The sequence below is a fragment of the Hetaerina americana genome, unplaced genomic scaffold (genome assembly GCF_022747635.1).
Source record: "Hetaerina americana unplaced genomic scaffold, ioHetAmer1.1.p SCAF_37, whole genome shotgun sequence".
Lineage (NCBI taxonomy): Eukaryota > Metazoa > Arthropoda > Insecta > Odonata > Calopterygidae > Hetaerina > Hetaerina americana.
Genome location: NW_027286952.1, coordinates 3,029,090 through 3,051,321, shown reverse-complemented (window position 1 = coordinate 3,051,321; position 22,232 = coordinate 3,029,090). Strand labels below are relative to the sequence as shown.

Below are 22,232 nucleotides of genomic sequence, written 5' to 3'. Positions count from 1 at the left end.
AAAGGTAATGAGACATTTGAAAGAGAGAGAGACTAAGTTTAAGCATTAAAACAGAGTGGCCGGAACTAGAGTAGAAGTATTTCTACAGAAGTTTTTTTGGATTCAGATGGAGTGTTAGTTATTATTGTCTGAAGAGCTCCATGATGTTCCATGAAATATTCAATTTATTTGATTTTTCTTCTCTCAGTAGAAGTTCACAAGGTTTTTTTTGATTGTCAATAAAAATCTTGTTTATTGTTACGTATTACAGTAAATATCCTCTTGAAAGGGCTTGGCATTTGTTTTAGTGTCCAAAGATATGGTATATCTTTGGATACTTAAATAAATGGTTTATTATAATTGTTAAAAGGAAATCATTACAAGTTGGCCATTTGCCAGACGATATGATGCATTCAATGCACATTAATATTTTGCATCTTGTCTTAACCCTTGTGTTCATAACTGGGTACTCAAAACAGTAAAGTTTTGATAGAAACTGATTGAAATATTAAAATTCCACTTGGAACCTTCGACTCGTCATTATTTAAATCTTTTTTTTAAGCAGAAAATTCTCAGAAGAAATTTTAAAGATATTTACTCGAAATTAGAAGCTTTGAAAAAGAGTAACGTCTCAGCCACAACCGGGTACACACCATTCAAATAATACAATTTTTTATCATCATTGCTGTTATTGATTAATTATTAGTTTAAATAAGTGGGGAGTGATACTCAACAGTGACATACACAATAAATTGCTAATTATAAACATTTTTCATGAATGCACTGCCAACTTTTAAGAAATTGATACTGTGTAATCGCAAAATGGATTAGCATATTGGCTGCAAAGTACTCATTTCGATCTTTTTCTGGTTTTTTGGTATGCACCATTGTAAAAACAGCCAGTAACTTTGATCCTACCAGTTGCATTCCTAAGAATTCAATGACTTGAACCAGCTAGAGAAATAATATCTCGCTCAACGCTTTCTACCGCAATTTTGGTGTTGTGTTGGCATGTCACTTGCACGTTTTGTATTCTATTCCCAATGGCTTGTCTTTCGAACTATTCACTCAGCTGTCACATGCATTTATGTCATTGTTTGGTTTTTCAGGGCAATATTTTATTAATTTAATAATAAGTAATTTATGCTGTCAGACAGCTGATATCAAGCATATTGTAAAACATGACTGGTGGCCGTCTGAGTGAGCGATGTTGTGTTGTGTACCTGGTAATCGTCTGTTCCATTGTATCAACACCAGCTTTATATTTGCTATAGTACATTATTGTATGTGTGTCGTTTCTTTTTACCATCGTCATTAACAGCCATATGTACATGCATTGTTGATAGTGGAATTGGTAAGGGTCCAAGGAGGCAGTTAGGGTGACTTTTTTTCAAAGAAATATGTCTTAAGGAGGTTATGGATTTTCATAATTTGTGTGTTAAATCCACAACCTTCCTGCATTCCACTCTTCATCTTCACACTTCACCATCATTGTTCATTCATTGTAAATCCTTATAGAAATAATCTTTCCAATTAAAAAAAAATGTTGGGATAGTAAGAAAGCTTGGAATCTTTATCTTCCTTCAATATTAAATATTTTTTATCTTGGCTTTGTGGAAGATGGATTACAATAAAATGGGTATATTCCTAAAAAAAAAACATTTGAAAGATAGTTAAAGCCTAGCTTTTGTAGAATCCATTATGATAGTAACACAATATATAGACATAGCATTCAGTAGAAAATATATTTATTATTCCACTAGTTCTGCTACACTTCATTTGTCCTGAAGATGCTGCTGTGTAGCACAACTATTTGTGCTAATTTACATTGGAAAGGGCATCCTTGTATGCATTTTTCTCCCCAGATTCCTTCTCAGAAACTAGTTACAATGCCTAGTATGGTGTAGGTCTAAAATTACTTGAAATTAGTTACGAATTAGTTCTTCTTTAATCAAGTTCATTTACTCAATTTAAATATCCCCTTCATGCCAAAATTGCCTCTTCGGGTTGTGATGGAATAAAAATGTTAAGGTTAAATTGTTGCCATTGCATGCAATTTTCATGTAAATAGTGAAAAAATTTAAATGAAGGAGGAGTTTTAACTCTATACAAAGCAATAGATCTTAATGTTAGTCAATTGACTACTGTCCTTGGTGGTTGGCGGTCTATCTCTTTGATTTTTATATTATTAATCTTGCCAAAACAATTTTAGGTTGAAATCTGCTGAGCAGTGTATAGTTACTCATAGTTAATTTTGCTTCTTACTCTTTATTCAACCTGATTGCTGTGTCTCAGCTAATATAAATGCCAGGTTAAATAGATGTCAGCTCAAGGATTTGTGAAATTTACATTTGTAAACTCTTTTCATTGCAGATCTTGTGATGGATATTCTAAAAGACTTGCTACATTCATGTGTGATATTTTTGCTAGTTCTGTAGTTTCTTTTCAATTGAGTTGCGCATCTAAATGTGTGGAGTGAAATAAAAAGGAAACGTACTATTTTGAATGTTTCCTTCCTTCATGTGTTCGTTATCAAATTCAAGTTGCTCGCTGTGGATTAAATTGTTTCCGCAACGACTTTAATCATTAATTACTTCTCCTCTTGCAATTAGGCTGGACAGCACATGGGTGCACAGCAACCCCATCAGCAGCCTCATCCGACATCGCCACACCATCCGCACCACGCACAGCACCCATCCCCTTCGGGCCCCCCCTACGGAGGGCATCACCCACAGCATGTTGGTCCTGGAGGTCCACCCCCTCCTCCTCCACATGGTCCCCACCCTTCTATGCATCCTCACCATCAACCCTATGGGCAACACATGCATCTCCCACCAGTAAGTTTACTTCACCATTCTATGGCATAGTCATCAAGATCATGCTTGTTATGTTGCAAAAATTACATGTTGTAAATAAATGCAATAACTTAGAATTTTAGGCCTCTTTTGGTAAATGTATCTTGTTTCAATGCATATGCATATTTTATATGTATGCATGTTTCTTAGTCCAAATGCTTTGTTTGCTATTGTGGTGTTTTTATTTCTTGTAAAAATTGGTTTTTGCTTTGCGATGGCATTCATATTAGTTTTCAGCATTTCCCCTGGAAATAGTGGTGGGTCTCTGATTAATGATATTATTCCTTTCTAATGAGCTAATTGTATTGTGAAGTATGGTAAAAGAAACTCTAAAATATTTTATGTAATGTACTTAGGGTAATCTGTATGGCTATTATATATTATCTATATCAATTTGAATGTTGAAATTTATATGGCATAATTGCCAACAAACTGTTGGGAAAATTAGATAACATGGCGAATCATCAATCTATAATGCATATTTAATAAGTTATTGCCATTACATGAACACATCCCAGCGAATTACTACTGATTACTCCTGAACTTGTATCACCTGATGCTTAAGCAACCAACAAATTGCCCATTCTGTACACTTGAGGCCAGGCCCTCAACCAATTTTTTACATTTGCTTTGTGTACATATTTTGGATGCATAAATTATTTCACTTGGTAGTATCTATAGCTATGGTACCACAACTGGTAAGTTCTCTGGAAGTGAGAAATTTAGCATTGTTTTTACATCGCTGAGGCTTATTTTAAAGTGAAATTAGTAGAAAAGGCAAACCGCTTTGGCGTAGCATCTTCGCCCTTGAGTAGTACTCTTATCTACCTGAATCATTGAGTAACCAGCTGTAGAGTGCCTGGCATTGTGCTGTACAGTGGGCACACTTTTATAAAGAGTTTTGGTTCTGCCAACACAGGGTATGTTGCTGTATTCGATCCATTGCTGCTCCATATGAAGGTGCTCTTTCACTTCTATGAAATGAGGCAGCAATGCTTTGGCTTTTGACTGCCTTAGAGTTTAAGGGGAGAGAGAGTAGCCTCCCCAGCAGAGAGCTTGAGTGCTATTGGAAGCTCTCTGGCTTATTTCAGGGGAGTCAGTTGACTGCTGAGCTAAGGGGGGGGGGGAGAGTAGAGTAAAGGCAGAGAAGGTGGTCTGAGGGAGAAAGGAGAGGAGATAAATTGTAGTCTCAGCTAGTGAAAACAACCTTTTATATGCAGAGAAAAATGTGAGTGACCTCATGCTGAAAGTGTAAGATGTATCCCCAATAAATACGAATTGACAAATGAGGATGCTGGAGAAAGAACTCCTGTTTCACTGGTACATTGACTGGGTACTGGACGTGGGTACTTTTCCAAATTATTTATTTAATAAATGCAACCAGTTTTCTCGTAACTTGGCATCTTCAGTCAGAGGAAAGAGCTATAACCAGACAAAAGGAGAAGGCCAGTGGAAGCCTTCATCAGTCACTTTTGGATCTAGAATCCCTCTGAAGATTTGGGCAATTCAGGAAATATAAGCATTATAATGCATGTGGTAACAATATGAACAATCATTTCATCTATGAAAAAGCCATACAATTGACTGATGGGGGATTTTGCACTTTTTACCATATTCCAGAGGAGATAGAAGCATTGCTCACTAGCTTAGAGCTAACACTGTGTGTAGGTGCAACCATTCTTGAAGGTTTCATCTTTCAAATAAAAATATGTACTCTATTTTGCGAAGTAGACAGGTGAATGAACTCCTCCCTCTGAGGGTTTGAAAGAAAAAAAGAATGTGCTGGTAAATAAAAGCTCCACAAGGAGGCATGTGGGGTCTGAAAAGACAAAAGCAGAAAAATATTTTTTTTTACGAGAAACATATTAAATATTATATCAGAATTTTTAAATATACTTAGGTGTGCAAGAATCTTGGGAGGTCCTGAAGAAATCAACTTACTAAATGTTATGACAAGAAAATAAGCCTTCATTTAACCCATGGGATCATTGAAGACCTAATATGAGTATGTGAGGTATATATATATATACCTCACATACTCATATTAGGTCTTCAATGCCTTCAATAAGTCCATATATATATATATATATAAAATCAACTTACTTATATATATATATATAAGAAATATATATAATCAACTTACTTATATATATATATATATATATATATATATATATATATATATATATATATATATATATATATATATATAAGTAAGTTGATTATATATATATATATATTAGTAAGTTGATTATATATATATATAAGTAAGTTTATATATATATAAGTAAGTTTATATATATATTAGTAAGTTGATTTTTTATATATATATATATATATATATATATATATATATATATATATATATATATATATATATATATATATATATATATATATATATATATATATATATATATATATATATATATATATATATATACTGTAGAACTTTGCTTAACAATCACCGTGCACAGAGCAAAATTATTGGCCCCAGAAACAACTCGCTTGACGGTGACATGTCGCATAACAAGGGACATGGAGATAGGAATTGCCGGATTCATTGCATGCCTGCTACTACAGTTTGTCTTTAGTACTCATTCTGTTGGCATCTTAGTGTCACTAGCGATCACCTATTTTGCCTAACTTGTGTTCACACATATTATTAGTGATTTTTTTGTGCAAAGTTTAATGATAATAGTGTGAGTGGTTAACCCCAAAGAAAAATCCATAAGGAGAAAGCCATAAGAGAACAAAAATAAAAAAATAGCTGTAACATTAAAAGTAAAATCATTGAAAATTGGGAATAAGATGTGAACTTGGCTGATGTAGTATGCACATATACAATCAGTCAACATAAACAATTGGCCTTGTCCACAAGAACACAGACAAGACTAAGGAGATGGATGCTTCCAATTGAGTGACCAGAGTATCTACAAAATGGTTATGTATTCTCAATGATGTTGAAAGGTTGCTTCTCATATGCACAGACAAATTGCAATGCGACCCCATAAACGAGAATATAATATGTAAGAAGGGGAAAATGATTTTTGCCGACCTGGTTAATAAGATTTTGTTGACCTGGTCTGGATCATCAACAGTCGAACAAATATTTAAGGTGAGCTGTGTGTGGTCGAGAATTAAAAAGAAGAACCATTACTAAGGTGTTGTGAGGCATGGTGAAGCAGCTAGCTCTGAGTCAAAGGCAGCAGAGAACTTATTCGGTGACTTCAAAAAGCTCATAGATTCTGAGGGTTACTTGTCACTACATGTTTTTCATTGTGACAAGATTTTCTCTTTGGGAAGAAGATGCTGCAGCAAACCTATATTTGTTTACATTACAGTAGAAGAGAGTGCATTGCCCGACCACAAGGCAATGAAAGGCCGTCTCACACTGCTATTTTGTACAAATGCGAGCAGTGATTTGAGAATCAAGCTCCTGCTTGTTTACCATTCAGGAACTCCACGAGCCTTCAGGAGATGTTGAGTCTAAAACAGCTGCCTAAAGGAGTTGTGGAGGTCATAAGAAACTTTTCATCGTACCATACATACAAAGCATTGCCCTAATAAGGCAGTGGCAGTGCGCACCATAAATTTATTTAACAATGATTCAGAGTCCCAATGTTACCGAATTTTAAAGCCTCAGCAAAAACTAATGGCTCTGTACAGCTTTCTAGAAAAAAGGAATTAGTTACTTATCACAAATAATTAACAATTTATTTTGATTCTTTTTTGCTTTTACAAATCAAGTTCACATTCCTGGTTGCTTGAATCCGTGATAGAAGAAAAACTGAATGTAATCCACGATCCTAAGCAATGTATTTGGCATGGAATGCATTATCGTATGTAACTTTAATTTATATGCATAGAGTTGTTTCACCAAACAAGTGTTTCCCTTAATGAGAAAGATCTAGAAATGGTTTGCACTCATATTATGTGGTTCCTCTGTATTATATTTTATAAATATCTATTCCTTGAGGGTGAAATGAATTCAGTATTTGCCTTAATAAGGAAAATGACCTGGGGCAATAAGGTATCTATGTGACCATATTCAAAAAGCTCAGAAACTCCTTAATGATGTTTGATAGGTGTTTCATGGCAAATTCAAGAAATGGTGAATTGAATAAGGAGATTGAATCATTACTCTAAGCAATGTTTCTAAACCAATGCTAACAGCCTAATTCATTCATAGTTCAATCAGAAAAATGAAATGATGCTCCATGGAAATTCGTGTAAATTTTTTCATAAATAGTTACTTAAAATCTTCCACGTTTATTTGATAATATTTTAGGGATTACATCTCTGTCTTATGTTGAAATATGGCCAAAACAGTCACTTCCTATGTGTGGATTTTGCCCGAAATCTGGTCAGTTTATCATCTCATATTAAAAATTTTAAGTATCTAATTTTATGCTGCTTAATTTATTAGCTTTCAGGGTATCTAACTCATTTAATATCTAGAAATGCATGCAGGCACACAAACACTGACGTTGAGGACAGTGTTCAAAATATTTCCAGCAGACTTTAAATTGTGTATTTTCATTGTATTCCCAAGTCAATTTTTTCTAGAAATTATTACTTCCCCTATCCTATCTATGAAGAAAGTAAATATGGAGGGTCTAATTTATTCTTATTTATTATCTAAATTGTGGAATGCGAGAGGAAGCTTGTGTTGCTGACAGTAATTACTTTTATGCGGAGTACTTGTCTAGGGATAATGATTTTAGATCAACTGATCTTTGGATCCATTTTAAGTGATTACTCGGTGTTTAAGGGAAAATTTATTTGGGAAGAGATTTAAAACTCTGTCATCTAGTTTTTGATTGAATATTATTCCAAACTTTGAACAGGATTATTTGGTCCAAAATTGAACCATGTTTTTATTCCTTATGTTAAATACAAATTTTCGTGTTTTTTAATTTAATAATGCCTAGCTAAATGTCCACATTCATTAATGCACTCATGCAGTATCATTAATACACACACACACACACAGATGTCAGTTACATCTGTAGTATTATGTATGCCACGTATATAGAGGAGGTTCAATTCCTTCAATTCTAAAATTAGTGTCTGTATTGTATTTATATCTTAGAAAAGCGTATACATTTAGCACTGATGGGAATGCTTTCCTGGCATTAAATTGTATCCAGTTTTCATTCATCTCCAATTATTTCAACAGAGTGGAGGATATGTTGGCCAGGGTGGAATGCCTCCTCAAGATAACCTCAGTGCTCTGCAACGTGCCATTGATTCAATGGAAGAGAAAGGTCTTCAAGAAGATCCTCGATATTCTCAGCTCTTGGCCCTTCGTGCTCGCCAAGGGCCTTCGCCCTCTCATGCTGCGTCATCACCCTCTCCATCACCAGCAGTTGGGGGTGGGTCGATGGCACCGGAACACCCGGGGCAACCAATGGTCCATGGTCACCACCCGCACCCATCCTCCCATGGGCCACCCCATGGGTCTCATCCTCCAGGCCCTCCCCACCCACATATGCCCCCACACCCGTCACAGCATCCCCCCCACGGGCACCACATGCCACCCCATGTCCCATCCCATGGGCCACCTCCCGGACCACATGGCCCTCCACATGGTCCACCTCCCCATGGGCCCCATGTGCCACCTCATGGTTCTCCTCATGGTCATGTTCCTCCGCATGGTCCTCCCCATGGCCCACCACATGGGCCTCCTCATGGCCCACCTCATGGCCCCCCTCATGGTCAACCACATGGACCTCCCCATGGTCCGCATGTTCCACCCCACGGACCCCCCCATGCTCCTCCACATGGGCCCCCACATGGTCCTCCTCATGGACCCCCTCATGGACCACAGCATGGACCACATGGGCCACCTCATGGGCCCCCTCATGGACCTCCAAGGACTCATGTGCAGGTTTGGATTTCACCTTATTTTGCATTATGATTATGTTTATATTTGATTAACAGAGCTGAACCCTTCATTCCCTTTAATAATGAGTTTTTAATGATGATGTTTCTTTTACCCACTGATGTAATGGTCATTTGCTGCGTAAAAAAGTATGAAGTGTTATTTTTAAGAAATGAAAAGCACCCTAACAATGCAAATTATGTGATGAAAATTGCATTTAAGATGTGGAATATTACAAAAGTGATTTCCATTGTTTATGATACATGATACCAAAAAGTTACCATGTTTACAATCAATTTCACTTTAAGTAATTGTGAGTAAATTACTTTAAAGCAGTAGGATGAACTTGTCTAATGATCCAATGTTCTAAATGCCAACTTTCATTCAAGAGGGGAAGAAACGGGAGTGGATAGGAAGGAAGGGAAATATCTCTTGCTTGACTGAGGGAATCTGCCCTTTGGATGGCTGGATGCTTGTTAATTAACAGCTCTATTGTCTCATTTATCATGATGAATCATGAAGCTGAATCCCATAATTTGAACAACTACTTTTTTTTGTATAGATAATAGAAACACCGAAATGTCACAATTAACATTTATTGCAGATCATGGTTTTGCCACTTTGTTGCTTCATCAGATCATTTAAATATTAATTGTGGCACATTGCTGTGTTTCTATTATCTTTACAATGGAGTAATTTCAGCAAGCAACAGCAAAAATGGTGTCATACAATTTTTATGTATTGAAGATCGTGATTTACTTGATGAATAAAATATAATTTAACCTGATTCAAGTCCAATTCTGAAGCATATAATTTCCAAGGGTTAGGATAATCTTCATAATGGCACATTGCCGATATACAAAACCCTAGAGGGTTCAGGAAAACTGCTCTTTAATCGACTTCCTGAAGAGTTAAAACAAATACTCCCTAAGAAAATAAATTTAAAAAAATGATTAAAGATTTCTTTGTAAATGATTTTTTTATAGTGTCCAAGAGTACTTACATAGAGCCAATGCTGGGAAATCTGTTTTTGAAATCTTTAATGCCCTTATATTTTTTCTACATTATTATTCCTATGAATTTGTGTATATGTAACTCTAATGTACCTGTAAATGTAATTGAATCTTAACAAAACCTATACAATTATGTATTATTCTATGGCGAATAATCCAAATCTATTTATCTATCTATCTATCTCTGTGATGTACCACAATTTCTTTTATTTCATAGAGTTTTGGTATGCAGAGTGATGGTATGCAGGGTCCAGGAGCTGGTGGGCCGATGATGCCTCAGCAAGGGCAGCAACAGCAAGGAGGCCAAAGTCAAGGCCCTATGGGACCCAAACCACCACAGCAACCTGGAATGCCTCCGCAGCAAGGTCAGGGCCAAGGACTACAGCATGCATTCAGCGGAGCTCAGCTCCAGCAACTTCGTGTGCAAATAATGGCCTATCGATTATTAGCTCGTAATCAGCCATTGTCTCAGCAGCTGGCTCTTGCAGTACAGGTAAGTTGACATGGTAAATCTCACCTTTTCATTAAAAAGAAAAAAATGTTTCTTTCCCTAAAATTGCACTAAAATAAGTTTTTGATTGTTTAATTATATCCTAGGAAAACCCTTGTAGTGTACCCATTAGTTGCAAGTTGCTTTTCAATTTATCATCAGCGTCACAGACTTAATCAATGAAATCATAAGAACCTTTCCCGAAAAGAAACCAGGATTTTTTTAATTCATTTTTTCTTTCTCTCTCCCCTGTCTGACTGATTATGAATTGCCCTCCCATTGGATGGCCAAGAAAGGATTGTGCTGAATTGACGATAAAACAATTTGGATTAAGTATAGTATCAAATTTAGTTAATTGAAATTTCTTTATTAATTCCAATTTAATAATGGTATTGGGTGGTAGAGGCTTTTCTTTAGTTTTATATTAAAATGACACCTACAGTAAGAAATAAAACAATTATATTTACAAGATTACAGTGTGATTACGGGTGTATTAAATGAGTGATTTGAAATACAATTCCTACTTATGCCGAAATACAATTACAGTCATGCCTTATTTAGAAAGGATATGTTCCAGAGAGTCTCTGCATGGGGTGAGAGCAGAGAACATGTGGAAAGGGGATCAGGATGGTGCGGTGGCTAACGTACTGGCTTCCCACCAAAGTGTCCAGGTTCAAATCCTGGAGACAGCAGATCTTTTTCAGTGGTATCCTGATCTCCAGTTAAGGTGCTTTGTGGAGAGCTTTTTAAGTTAGTACGCCATCTGTTGGTTGGAACATTCAACTGCAGACCCCTTGGTGCCTTTGGTAAAGAGTAGGCTAATGCCGATGCCGAGTTTCTCTCCACCCTTCATCCTTTCCTGTCCATGCATAAGATGCAAATGACCTTAGGTGTGTCGGTCATCTCCCCTTGAACTACTACTACTAACATGCAGAAAATAGGGATGCATACTCCCATGTACACCAAGAAGTCATTAATGGAACCTAGTTCAATCAAACTTATTCCATTTTAAAAGCTTTCTTAAGTATTTTCCTTTTATATTTTGAGTAGTGTTAAAATCACTAACAAGTAACTCAGTCAATCAAACTTTTGTGGCTCTTAAAAAATGGTTAGATGTGATTAGGTCAACTGTTGCCATTATTTAATTATTATAAAGTTGAAAAGTTAAACATTTCCGCTTGATTCCTGCTTCCTACTTTTGTGGGGGTCTTTCTCCCTAATTATGTATCATACTTGCATGCAATTTATCTGTTCATTTTATGCAGGAAATTCACTTTTCATTTTACCAAGTCCAGAATTGTGCTCAACAACAGTGAGGGAAATAATTTAAAATTGCAAAAATATCTGAAAAGTCATTGTTATTAGCAGATAAATTTCCAAACAAATCAATATTTTGCAAAGAGTCTACTTGTAAATCAGCACTTGGAGACCTGTGGCTAAGGAACTTGATTTACCATTTGAACATTTAACACAATGGTAAAATAATGGAAAATTGTCGGAAAGGATATAAAGGAATGCAGCCCTATGTTCAAAAGGCATTAATATGTCAAAGACACCAGGCATGATGAACTTGAAGGAATATTGACAGCTGTTTCAATCATCCTTAGCTGCACGTGTACCAATTAACAGTTTCTTTAAAGAAAAGGCTCTACATGTTACAGCAAATTTAAAAAAATGAATTCTTCAAAGCATTAAATGGCTGGATTGATCATTTCAAAATTCAATATTTTATAATATCTTTTAAACCATCTGTTGTGCTTCTAAAAGTATATAAATTTAACAGTTTCTAACCAGAAGTGCACAGCTCTTTATAATCATGTTGATGACTATTTTCTTTCATTATATTTATCTATTATTATGTATTTTATTATTATCTTAGGTAAGTGCTCACTTTTATCTTGCATCTTTCTACTTCAGCAATTACTTCACAGGCTTAAGTAAAAAGAAATGATGTCTTATAGGTACATGCATGCATTGCTTGTTTGTTCAAAGAACATACTATATTTATGTCCTGGTAGCGATAGCAGTTTTGACTGCAATTATTTTAACTTCATTTATTTGTCATGATTCAGGGGCTCATAACTTATTAGGTAAATAACATAGGGCAATTGGTTATAATTTTACATCAATTTACCCCAAATTAAGAGTACCCTAATTTACATTTTCCCACTATTTACATTTTTCGTCCACTATAATATGGTGTAAAAGAGATGTTTAATTGTATGCACTTCCCATATTTCTATTTTATTTAAATGCATTTATCACTTTTCAGTGCAGTGTTTCACAAATCATTTTCTGAATGATGTTAACACATCTAGGCTGAATAATACAAGAATTGCCTTCCATAACATACATTTTCCTAAACTGTGAGATTCATATGCATCCAAATGAGAGCAGCATCTTAGATAAGGCTTTTCCATGTAAGCCTTCATAAATGTTAACACACATTTTGGAATTAATTGTGAACTTTCATGGCATTCTGTGAACAAAATGAATAGGTTTGCGCATTGATTGCCATGTTCAGAATCTGCCAGGGATTTGTTTACACATCGTAAGTATACACTTCAAAATAAATGACCTTATACATCCATGTATGGTGATGTATTTTCCTTCTAGGGCAAGAGAATGATGGGTGACCCAAATGCTCCCGGTCAGCAGCAACCACAGCAGGGAATGCATCAACCAGGTGTTCCCACCAGTGTGCCCGTGGCAGGTCCGGGTGGAGATCGTGGGCCGCAGTTTGCAAGAGGTGGATCTGTTCCAGGGGGACCTCCAATGCATCACCCTGGCCAACCAAATGGACCACCACCGTCAATGCCTCAGTCACCTGTTTCTGTCCAGCAGCAACATTCCCCCTCCCCTGGACAGCAGCCTGGTCCCTCAGAGTCAGGTGAGCCTCCAGATTAGGTCGTTCGTTGTAATTTGCCAATAGTGAACTTTTAGTCAGGATGTGCTGGTACTAGTGATAAAACATGGCACTCTGGGGCGAAGAATTCTACAAAAATCATTGAGTTGCAAGGGAAAGGTCGTGGTTCTCAATGAAACTTAATTAATATATATTCTCTTGTCCCTGTTCATGGCAATAAGCCATTATGGGAGTAGATACTCTATAGTATATGAGAAATTCACATATTTTGTAAAAACTGGGAACAACCTTCATTTTCTCACATACTTCATCCACCTTGCATATTCTGGTCATGTCTAGGACTGAAGTTGCATGCTTCATTGTTTCATGGTCCCTATCGGGATCCTTTTTCAGATTTTTTGACTCTATTTTTACTTAAATCTGTGGTGGAACTTTTATTTTTATACTCCAGGGTAATTTTATTTTTCCACCCGATGATTACAATGACAAATTACTAAAATGAAAATTACAGTTTCCTCTTTAGATGAATTATTGGCATAATTCTGAAAGTACAAATCTCTCTTCAGTGATAGTTTCGATGTCAAGTCGTCATTGATTGGTATGCGAGCCATGTCATATATTTGGCTGAAATGTTAATCCCAATAATTGCTAATTAATCAGCTTGGTAATTTTTGTCGTGTTCATCTGGATAGGAATGTTCGGACTTTTGCATTGTGCAATTGAATGTTCCCGATGTGACATTAATTATTTTACTTGAAGGTTATGATAGATGTCAAATGAATGGAATTACCTGAAGAAGGTATATTAGCTATGCACTCTCATCTGTGAATCATTTATCCTCAAGGGTTGGCTGGACCATGAACCTATGATCAGAAGAAATTTCTTTTCACTAGCATTGGGGGTTAAGAATATTTTCTAAGTACATGAAATGCAGACAATTGAAATTTTCCATGTTTGGTGACATCGTGTACGTATTATTTGTAAAGTCTAATATCCTCATTCAGGTCTTCGTTTTCACTATGGCAATTATAGCCCAAATAAATTTGTTTAAATAAATAAAAGTACCTGTTTTTCTTGAGTTACTCCCGTATTTTTGTACTTCATCAGTGATCTTCATAATTAGCAACATGTAATAGATAATCATAGTGATAATATATTGGTGTATAGGTAATTTTATCCATGTCTTTAGTGGTTAATCTAGTTAGTCTAGTTAAGAGTAAGGGTTAATTTGGAGTAGTAGGCTTGGTGTATAGAATCAATTGACTGACTGAATCATCAGTCAAGACCCAATATTTCTGATTATGTCATCATTGCAATTGTTTAATTGGAAATTGCAGGTGCAGCACCTAGTGGTGGGGGCAGCACAGTAGGAGGGGCCATGATGCAGCATCCAATGCGGCCCCCTGGCCCCCCTGGTGGTCAGCCCCCGACTCAGTCACCAATGACAGGTCAAATGGCCCCATCCACAGGCCCTCCACCTGCTGGCCCTCCCCAAGGTCCTCATCCACATCCTCAGCAGCAGCAAGCTCAGCAACTGCAAAACCAACAGGTACATTCCGTCATTTTTTTTGCCAACACATGGATTTACCTTATTGTAAGTGTGCTTCTAACATGTGGTGGAAGTAGGCACTTCATAGTAGGATGCCACAGGTGTTCAGGAGAGTGTCGAATGAGATTTTTGGGATTTGTTTTCATGCAATTTCACTTTCGAGTGCAATGGATATTGCATATAATGGGGAAGAAAAACAATAGGCTGATCTGGATGGTGTATGAGAACAAAGTATGAGAACACAACATTGTATCTCGTAATGAGATAAATTTGAATGATAAATTATGATTTGCCTATCCTTTTCTCATACATTATCGTGAATGGTTGTGAAAAATGTAAACTCTAAGCAAATAATCTTAATAGTCACTGAAGCATCAGATGAATACCCGTATTCCATGTGGGCTCTTCCTGGTAAAAGTGACAATATGGTGTCTCTGCCATTCTGAGTAGCAGTTTTGGTTGTGAAAGTATCCATGGTGGAAGGGGGCAAACCCAAGGAGTTTCATGAATGTATATTGTTCCTCTCTAAAAATGGGTCAAGCATTGCATACATAAAATTTGATGTGAATTTATTCAGAAATTAACGTTGTAAGTAGCTTTTTAGTGGGTTAACTGTTACGTTTGAGAAACTTATTCTACTAGAGCAGCCTGTCTAGTAGTTCATGCACATATGAAAATGATTGGTCAGTAGTTGATAATGAGTCAACTCATTATCATTTGGTTATATGCCAGTAATGTCTTTGACTACTTTTTTGAGTTGAAATATACCACAATTTATGCTTTTTGTCATTAGGTGAAGTCTATGATGTCTCAAAAAATGTGTAAAAAAACTTTGTCTTAAAGCATCACATTACTTTGGGGATCCGATGGCATTTATGCTTTGTAATAGGTTCAAATGTCAATGAAATTATCTCTTTGAATGAATATGGCTTAATCTTCGTTGAGTAATTAGTTAATGGATCATAGCATTTTTCATATCACTGTGTATAGTGCCTTGTGACAAGTGTGTGGTTGTGTTTTTTGTTGTAAAAATACAATTAAAAATAATAATTCTTTTGTTGCATAATTCTAGCAACCCCAGCAAGGTCCAATGATGCAACCTCCCCAACAAGGAAGGCCAACACCGCCGCCTCCGGTGCCAACACCTCCCCCTACCTCCCAAGCTCAGCAGCCACAGCAGCGGATGGGATCGTCCCCAAGAGATGTAAGTTTCACACGATTCCATATTCATTACTGGAGTATTAATTGTGGTATAAGTGGTTACCTAGTATAAGAATTAGATTGGAGGTTAGTATCTTCATTCAAGTGCTCCTATATCATTAGATGGTTGAAATACAGCATCTAAATGTCTCAAGCATGGCAAATATCTCTGCAGCCGGCAAAACATCATGATATCGCTCTATGAGAAGTATACCTTAATGCTCCATTAAGTTTCAATATTTTGTTGTGAAAAATAGCGTCTAGGGTATGCTACCTTTGATCACATCTCTTCAAACGGCCATAATGCCTTGTAATACTTTATAAGTGCAATAAGTTAAATATGGACAGTTAGAGGTGAAAAAAGGATGTAAAAACATAAGAACGTTGTTTCTTCATGGTCAGATATGTTACAATGCAACAATTTCAGAGTGTAAAAATCATTCGCCTTGACTGGGATTCGAACCCAGATCCCTCAATATCCGGTCGAGTGCTTTAGCCACTTAAGCTACCGAGGCATCCTCTTAAACTCTGAAAATTTTTAAGAGGACGCCTCGGTAGCTTAAGTGGCTAAAGCACTCGACCGGATATTGAGGGATCTGGGTTCGAATCCCAGTCAAGGCGAATGATTTTTACACTCTGAAATTGTTGCATTGAAATGCACATTAGCGGATGACTCCGTTAAAAGTTACTGTTGCGGCATCTCCCGCAGTTTCTTTGGAATTTGTCAGATATGTTATACATGGTAGCATGTAAAACTGAATCCAAAATAATAATTAACAATGATTTATATATGTTCCATGTCATTTTGAATCAAATTACTGTTTCCAGATAGATTAACTAGTTGAATTTTTATCTAGTTTATCTTTTCGTGAACATTGCCGATGCAGACTGTATCTGTCTGTCAGACTTAGGCTATTGAACTTTGTGGAACATCTTCCACTGTCAAAACAAAAATATTAGGAATGCAATTTATTGAATCGATACTCTTATGACTTGGATGTGCCTCTTAACTGCCAAACATATTGGTATTATTATTTTGTTGTTTGTGATTTTTTTAACTAATACTTCTTTCATATAAAGTTACTATTTCTAGTTAAATGCCTCTGTAAGTAATCATTTTTGTTGTTATCATGCAGGATTTGTGCTTTTCCCCTGAAATTACCCGTTGGAGTTAATATGATATTTATATTAGGTATGAGGTCAGGACTAATTAGGTTTTTTGAGCCATACTGAATTATTAATTCAAAATTCAGTTGAATCCTTTCATGACATCGTTAAATCTTGAATCATTGCTTTTCTTGTCGAATATGCACGGCCCCTTGCTCAGCAAGGTCCGGGTGTTTGCTCACACAAGTCCACCTCTCTCTCTCTCTCTCTGAAGAAGCTAGATCCAGCGGACATGACTTTATTATTCTGTATTAAGTAAATAAGTAAAATATTGAGTCACTCATCATACATATAGGCCTGTACAAGCCTGCTTGCATAATACCTACCCTAGGAAACCTACATAATGTGCTTAATGTTTGTGTATATTATCAGTTAAAGGGTGAATTGTCCAAAGTTACATAAAGCCAAAGAAAATTGATTTGTGATAATTAGCACTTCAGGGCATATTTTGACTCCGTGATATTTCGAAGGGTTTTTATTTTCTTCTATAAGCTCTGTTCTATGAGCTTCACTTGTGAGGGACAAAAATAAAATGCTTCTTCTTCGAACAAAGTGTAAAAGAGGGATTTCACTTCAATAGTAACGTGTAATTCATAAAAAAAATGCTTCTTAAAATAACTTGAGCCACCCTTAAGTAGTCTGATATATTGTTTGTCAGCAGAATGAACATTTGAGCTTACAGTAAACTCTTGATAATCTCTGTGCAAGTTATCCATTCAGCAGATTATCCAAATTTGCATATTTTCCATTTTGCAGATTATCCGTGCTATTTTCATCCTAGCGCGTCAAAATTTAAATAAAATTGCAATCCTGAAGATAATTGAATGCTGTTAAATTTAGATATACTTTTTCCAAACAAACTTTCGAAATACCTTGGGTTTCTTAAATGTTTTTTTAAGTCACAACATCAATAGTTGTCAATAGCGTTTAATGTTTTAATTTAAACATTCTTGTGCTATCAGTGCTTTCCCATTATTGTTTCCCTTGCATTCATTTAGCCCTGAGAATTTCATATTCTCCTTTACGGTGAGCAAATAAACAGCTTTACTATGTAGTAAATCAGTCATTGTCTACCAACGCTTAATTATTTAAATCATTATATCATATGACGATTATGAATCCTTATCAGCGATCCTTTGTCAATATTCATCTTTCGCCAGTCTTTTATTTTTCCTGGCTACGTGATTGGTTTTGTTTTCTGAGGAAAATTCACTTAATGATTGTTCTGTGTTCTTGTAAAACTATAATTCCACCCTGATAAAAATAGCTGGAAAATAGAAAAGATGTACATTTCATTGCTAAAGAAGTCCAATTAACCTCATGGAATGAAAAAGGAGAGTCTCCGTATGAATCCTATATATCACAACCATGTTTTCTGCATATTACATTTATCTGTGTTTTTTAATTATCCATACTTTGCCATGAATCCACTGGCACGGATCATTGAGAGTTTACTGTGCACAATGGTCATGTTTTCCTGTATCTCTAAATTAGTCTTAGGTTGCAATTACAGAAAAATGTTCCTACCTTTTTCAATCTTGGTGAGAAGGATTAGAAAAATGTGCCTATACTATAGAAATGAGTTAATATAATGTCAAGGTTTTTTTCCTGTATTATTCCCAGCTATTATGCCTCATAACATATCATTATGATCGTCCACATACGGACTGTGATTTTATTTTGCCTTTCACAGCCAAAGTTCGGGTGATTACTGGACATGCTATTTTGAAGGCAGATAGATGTTTTGGGGTACTTATCACAAATTTCCTTTGAAATTTTTATTTGTAATCTTGAAAAGCACCATTCATACTTCCCAATAGAGAGAGAGAGTTTGGAGAGAATTTGCCTGGCAAATAAAATAATATGCATATGAAGCCAGTAAATCTTTTTTTCAGTGAATTCATTTCGCTCAGATCTTTCACATCCCTCCCATACATATTATGAAGTGGAAGTGTTATGGCTGTGGTATTCAAATGTGCCTTAATGGGAACAATTCACAATTTGGTAAGATAGGAAAGGAAAAAGGAGAGAGAACATGGAAATGATGAAAAGAGAATGAGACTGATTCTGGGAAAACAACTAGTGTGAACCAGGATTTTAACCTGTGGTCTGAACTCTTTGTGGTTGATCACAGAAACCAGTCTGGCTATCCTGAGAGTGATAAGAATGACACTAACAGAAAGGTTTTTATGCATTGAAAGTGCTATGGCTTCCTGGCCAAAGTGACAGTAGATCTGGCCTGTACATTATCATCCTTTTTATGTAACGCAGGAGCATTTTGAAAACTCAGTAGAGAATAATGCCAAAGAAAAGCAGTGTTCCCTTTCCATTTCCTTTCATGTGAATCTTACCTGTATGTAAATATTTGAGTCTACAAATGCCATAATGCTGTGTAGCACTGAATGACAAAGGTTATTCTTGTATTAAGTGGGAAATCCACTTATCACTAAATATTCACTATTTATTATTATTTACATTTTTTTACAATCATTGAATTTTTATGCCACTCAAGATGCTTATTGAGAAATGTATTTATTTTTTACAAGCTGCGAAAAGAATCCACGAAGAGTGAATCCATGGTAAAAATTAATATAAGTTAACCCTGTTTTCTATGTAGTTCTAATTTTCATATCCTTCATTTTTATGTGCAGGGGAACTGAGTTAGTATATCATATTTGCATCTTGTTTTGTGCTGGAACTAGAATTGGGACAAATGGAAATTTGGATCATAACTAATTATGATATGGAGAGAGGAATTTTCTAGTAGTGATTGGGTATTTGAGTATGGAATGAAAAAGATTTGATTAAAACATACCCATTACGTAATATCAAGAGTTCTAAATGAAATTTGTATAGTGCAATGTTCAAAGTGTGGGAAAGGGATGTAGATTGCAAAAATAAACGGCATGAGATGCACATGAAGGAATAAAAATAATCAATATTTATAGGCAATAGGAAAACGTGGATTATAGGAGAGAGAAGAAAGGAAAAGGGCTGGGTGAAGTAAGGAAATCAATGTGTTAGAAAAGATGTTAACGAATTCTACTAAATGTATTGAAGTTAGCAGGATATCTATTAATGAATTGACAGCTGTTTATGATTCTGTGACACTGACCCGAGAATTTATTTTCATTCTCATGATTATTGCTCACAGAATTAATTATTAACAATTTCATAATGTGATGTTTTAAAATGATACATATAATGCTGACATCTTATTGTAATTATTCGTTAATGGTTGATTAGTTATTCTCTAGGTATGGATATCACTTACAGTAAAACCATTCTATCCAACCCAAAGGGTAATAAAAATTACAAAGAATAATTGGATAATGTAAAATGATTAAAGAATCTAGGCAAAGGAAAATGAGCAACCACAAGGGTAAAAAATTAAATCATCTTTGACCCATGCCGGGAAAAGATTTCATTTTTGTAATATATGTACATGCATACGAACTTCCATCATTGGCATATGAATTACTAGGCTGTAGAGATGTATGGGAAGAAGAGGGAAATGTTTTGTAGGAGCTATTTATTTTACTCTGCATGCTTCAATTGGAGTTCCTTATGAATCACAATCCTTTACAGAGTTATTCAATATCCATACTATTGTTGTGTGTCTGTGTCCAACGTTTCATCCATAAAATTAATGATAATATTGAGGCTCTGCCATAATTTTGAGATTTACAGACATTTTTCAGGAGGCTCTGCTTCAGATACCTTAGATACATTTCCCACTGCCTAACCACTATCAATTATTTCTTCTTCTATTGATTTTTGTAAATCTGGATCATCTTCCTTAGCATAAAGCCAGTCCTGAACATCTTTAATAGTCAAGAACATATCCTCTGCAGACTGCAAAAGTTCCTGATAATCTTCGGGTTCAAATCCTGTGCAGTGAAAATCAACCTTCTCCTTTAAAAGATATTTTTCCATGCATTTTCAATGGTGGATTGTTTCACACCTCTCCACAAGAATCAGCACAATTACAGCACATGGACTTTTGAACTGGATCTTGAATTTCTGTGCCATGAATTCCTACACCACTTGATCAATTGTTCCAGACCCCATCAAAGGAAATCTTCAAGCTTTTTATCTACTGATAACCTTAGTGTTTTCTGAGGATTCTGATTGATATTCTGGGCATTAGCATCAAACGATAGAGCAAATATCTCGATGTTTATACTTCCACTTTTTCGGATCAGCCATATTCTTTTTAGCTATCTGAAACTCTTGAACCAAATTAGGAACAGAGATTATCCCAGCTTCCAACGTCTCTAGAACCTTCACCTTATCTGCATTGCTCAGAATTATGTGCTTCATTTTAGCATCACCTTTTTTTGATGACATTTTTGTTGTTTCATTTTACTTCCAGAACTAAAAACAATTATGTGTGTGCTATAGAAGTTACCAAAGCACCTAGAAGGAGCAACTGACCATTTATCACAAAAAATGTATCATGACTATTTAGCACATGGAATTTTGATGGAAAAGTAAATTATTTGCTTCGTGTAGCATTGGTTAAACATTAATATATGCATGCATTTATACTGCTACCGGAAAGGTGATGAATTAGATGTACATGGTTTTCATTCATGTTCAGAGAAACTTGCCGGCAAAATGTCTTTTTTCTTCAAAGCACTAGAGTGTCTTGCGACTCCCATAAGAAACCATCTACAATGCATGGCCGGACTTTTTCCAAATTAGTGAGAAGTTTACTGTTTTGGAACATAACTTTTTTAAGAATTGCATTACATAAAAATTATATTGTTAAATACCATATTGACACTGCGCATATTTATTTTGGCTTTTTGTATAAATATACATAGAAATATCAAACATTAATTGCAACTGAATTAATGAATAAGAAGCGGGTAATTAAAATTTTCATTGGAATCATAGGTATAAAAACCTTGAAATGGGTACAAATGTGGAACAAAAATATAACCTGAAACTTCTGAAAAAATAAGAATTCTAAATTTGTGGAAATGCTTCTGAAGAAAATCAATACTAACATGGTTCCTCTGCATGTTAATTGTACTTCTGCCTAAGTGATAACTTGTTTTTGCTTATTATAAAATGCTAGTTCATTGTACATTTTAGTTCGCCTATTTCAATTAAGGCACTTGTATGGATAGCTTTTGATGTCAATTCATCAAGTTTGACTATCTATTTAAAATGATAAGATAATTTCCAAACTGAATTTTAGATTGATTACTGTGTTTA

General features: G+C 35.5%; 1 protein-coding gene across 3 annotated transcripts in view; it reads left to right on the top strand.

Moving 5' to 3' along the window:
- Positions 1-22,232, top strand: part of brm (ATP-dependent helicase brm) — an 82,339-nt gene that overhangs the window by 3,419 nt on the left and 56,688 nt on the right. For all 3 annotated transcript variants that reach the window (XM_071589395.1, XM_071589394.1, XM_071589393.1), the window contains exons 3-8: positions 2,592-2,816; positions 8,017-8,727; positions 9,952-10,227; positions 12,841-13,114; positions 14,428-14,639; positions 15,712-15,843. In XM_071589395.1, the coding sequence (XP_071445496.1) occupies positions 2,592-2,816; positions 8,017-8,727; positions 9,952-10,227; positions 12,841-13,114; positions 14,428-14,639; positions 15,712-15,843 (1,830 nt within the window). The remainder of the gene's footprint in view (positions 1-2,591; positions 2,817-8,016; positions 8,728-9,951; positions 10,228-12,840; positions 13,115-14,427; positions 14,640-15,711; positions 15,844-22,232) is intronic.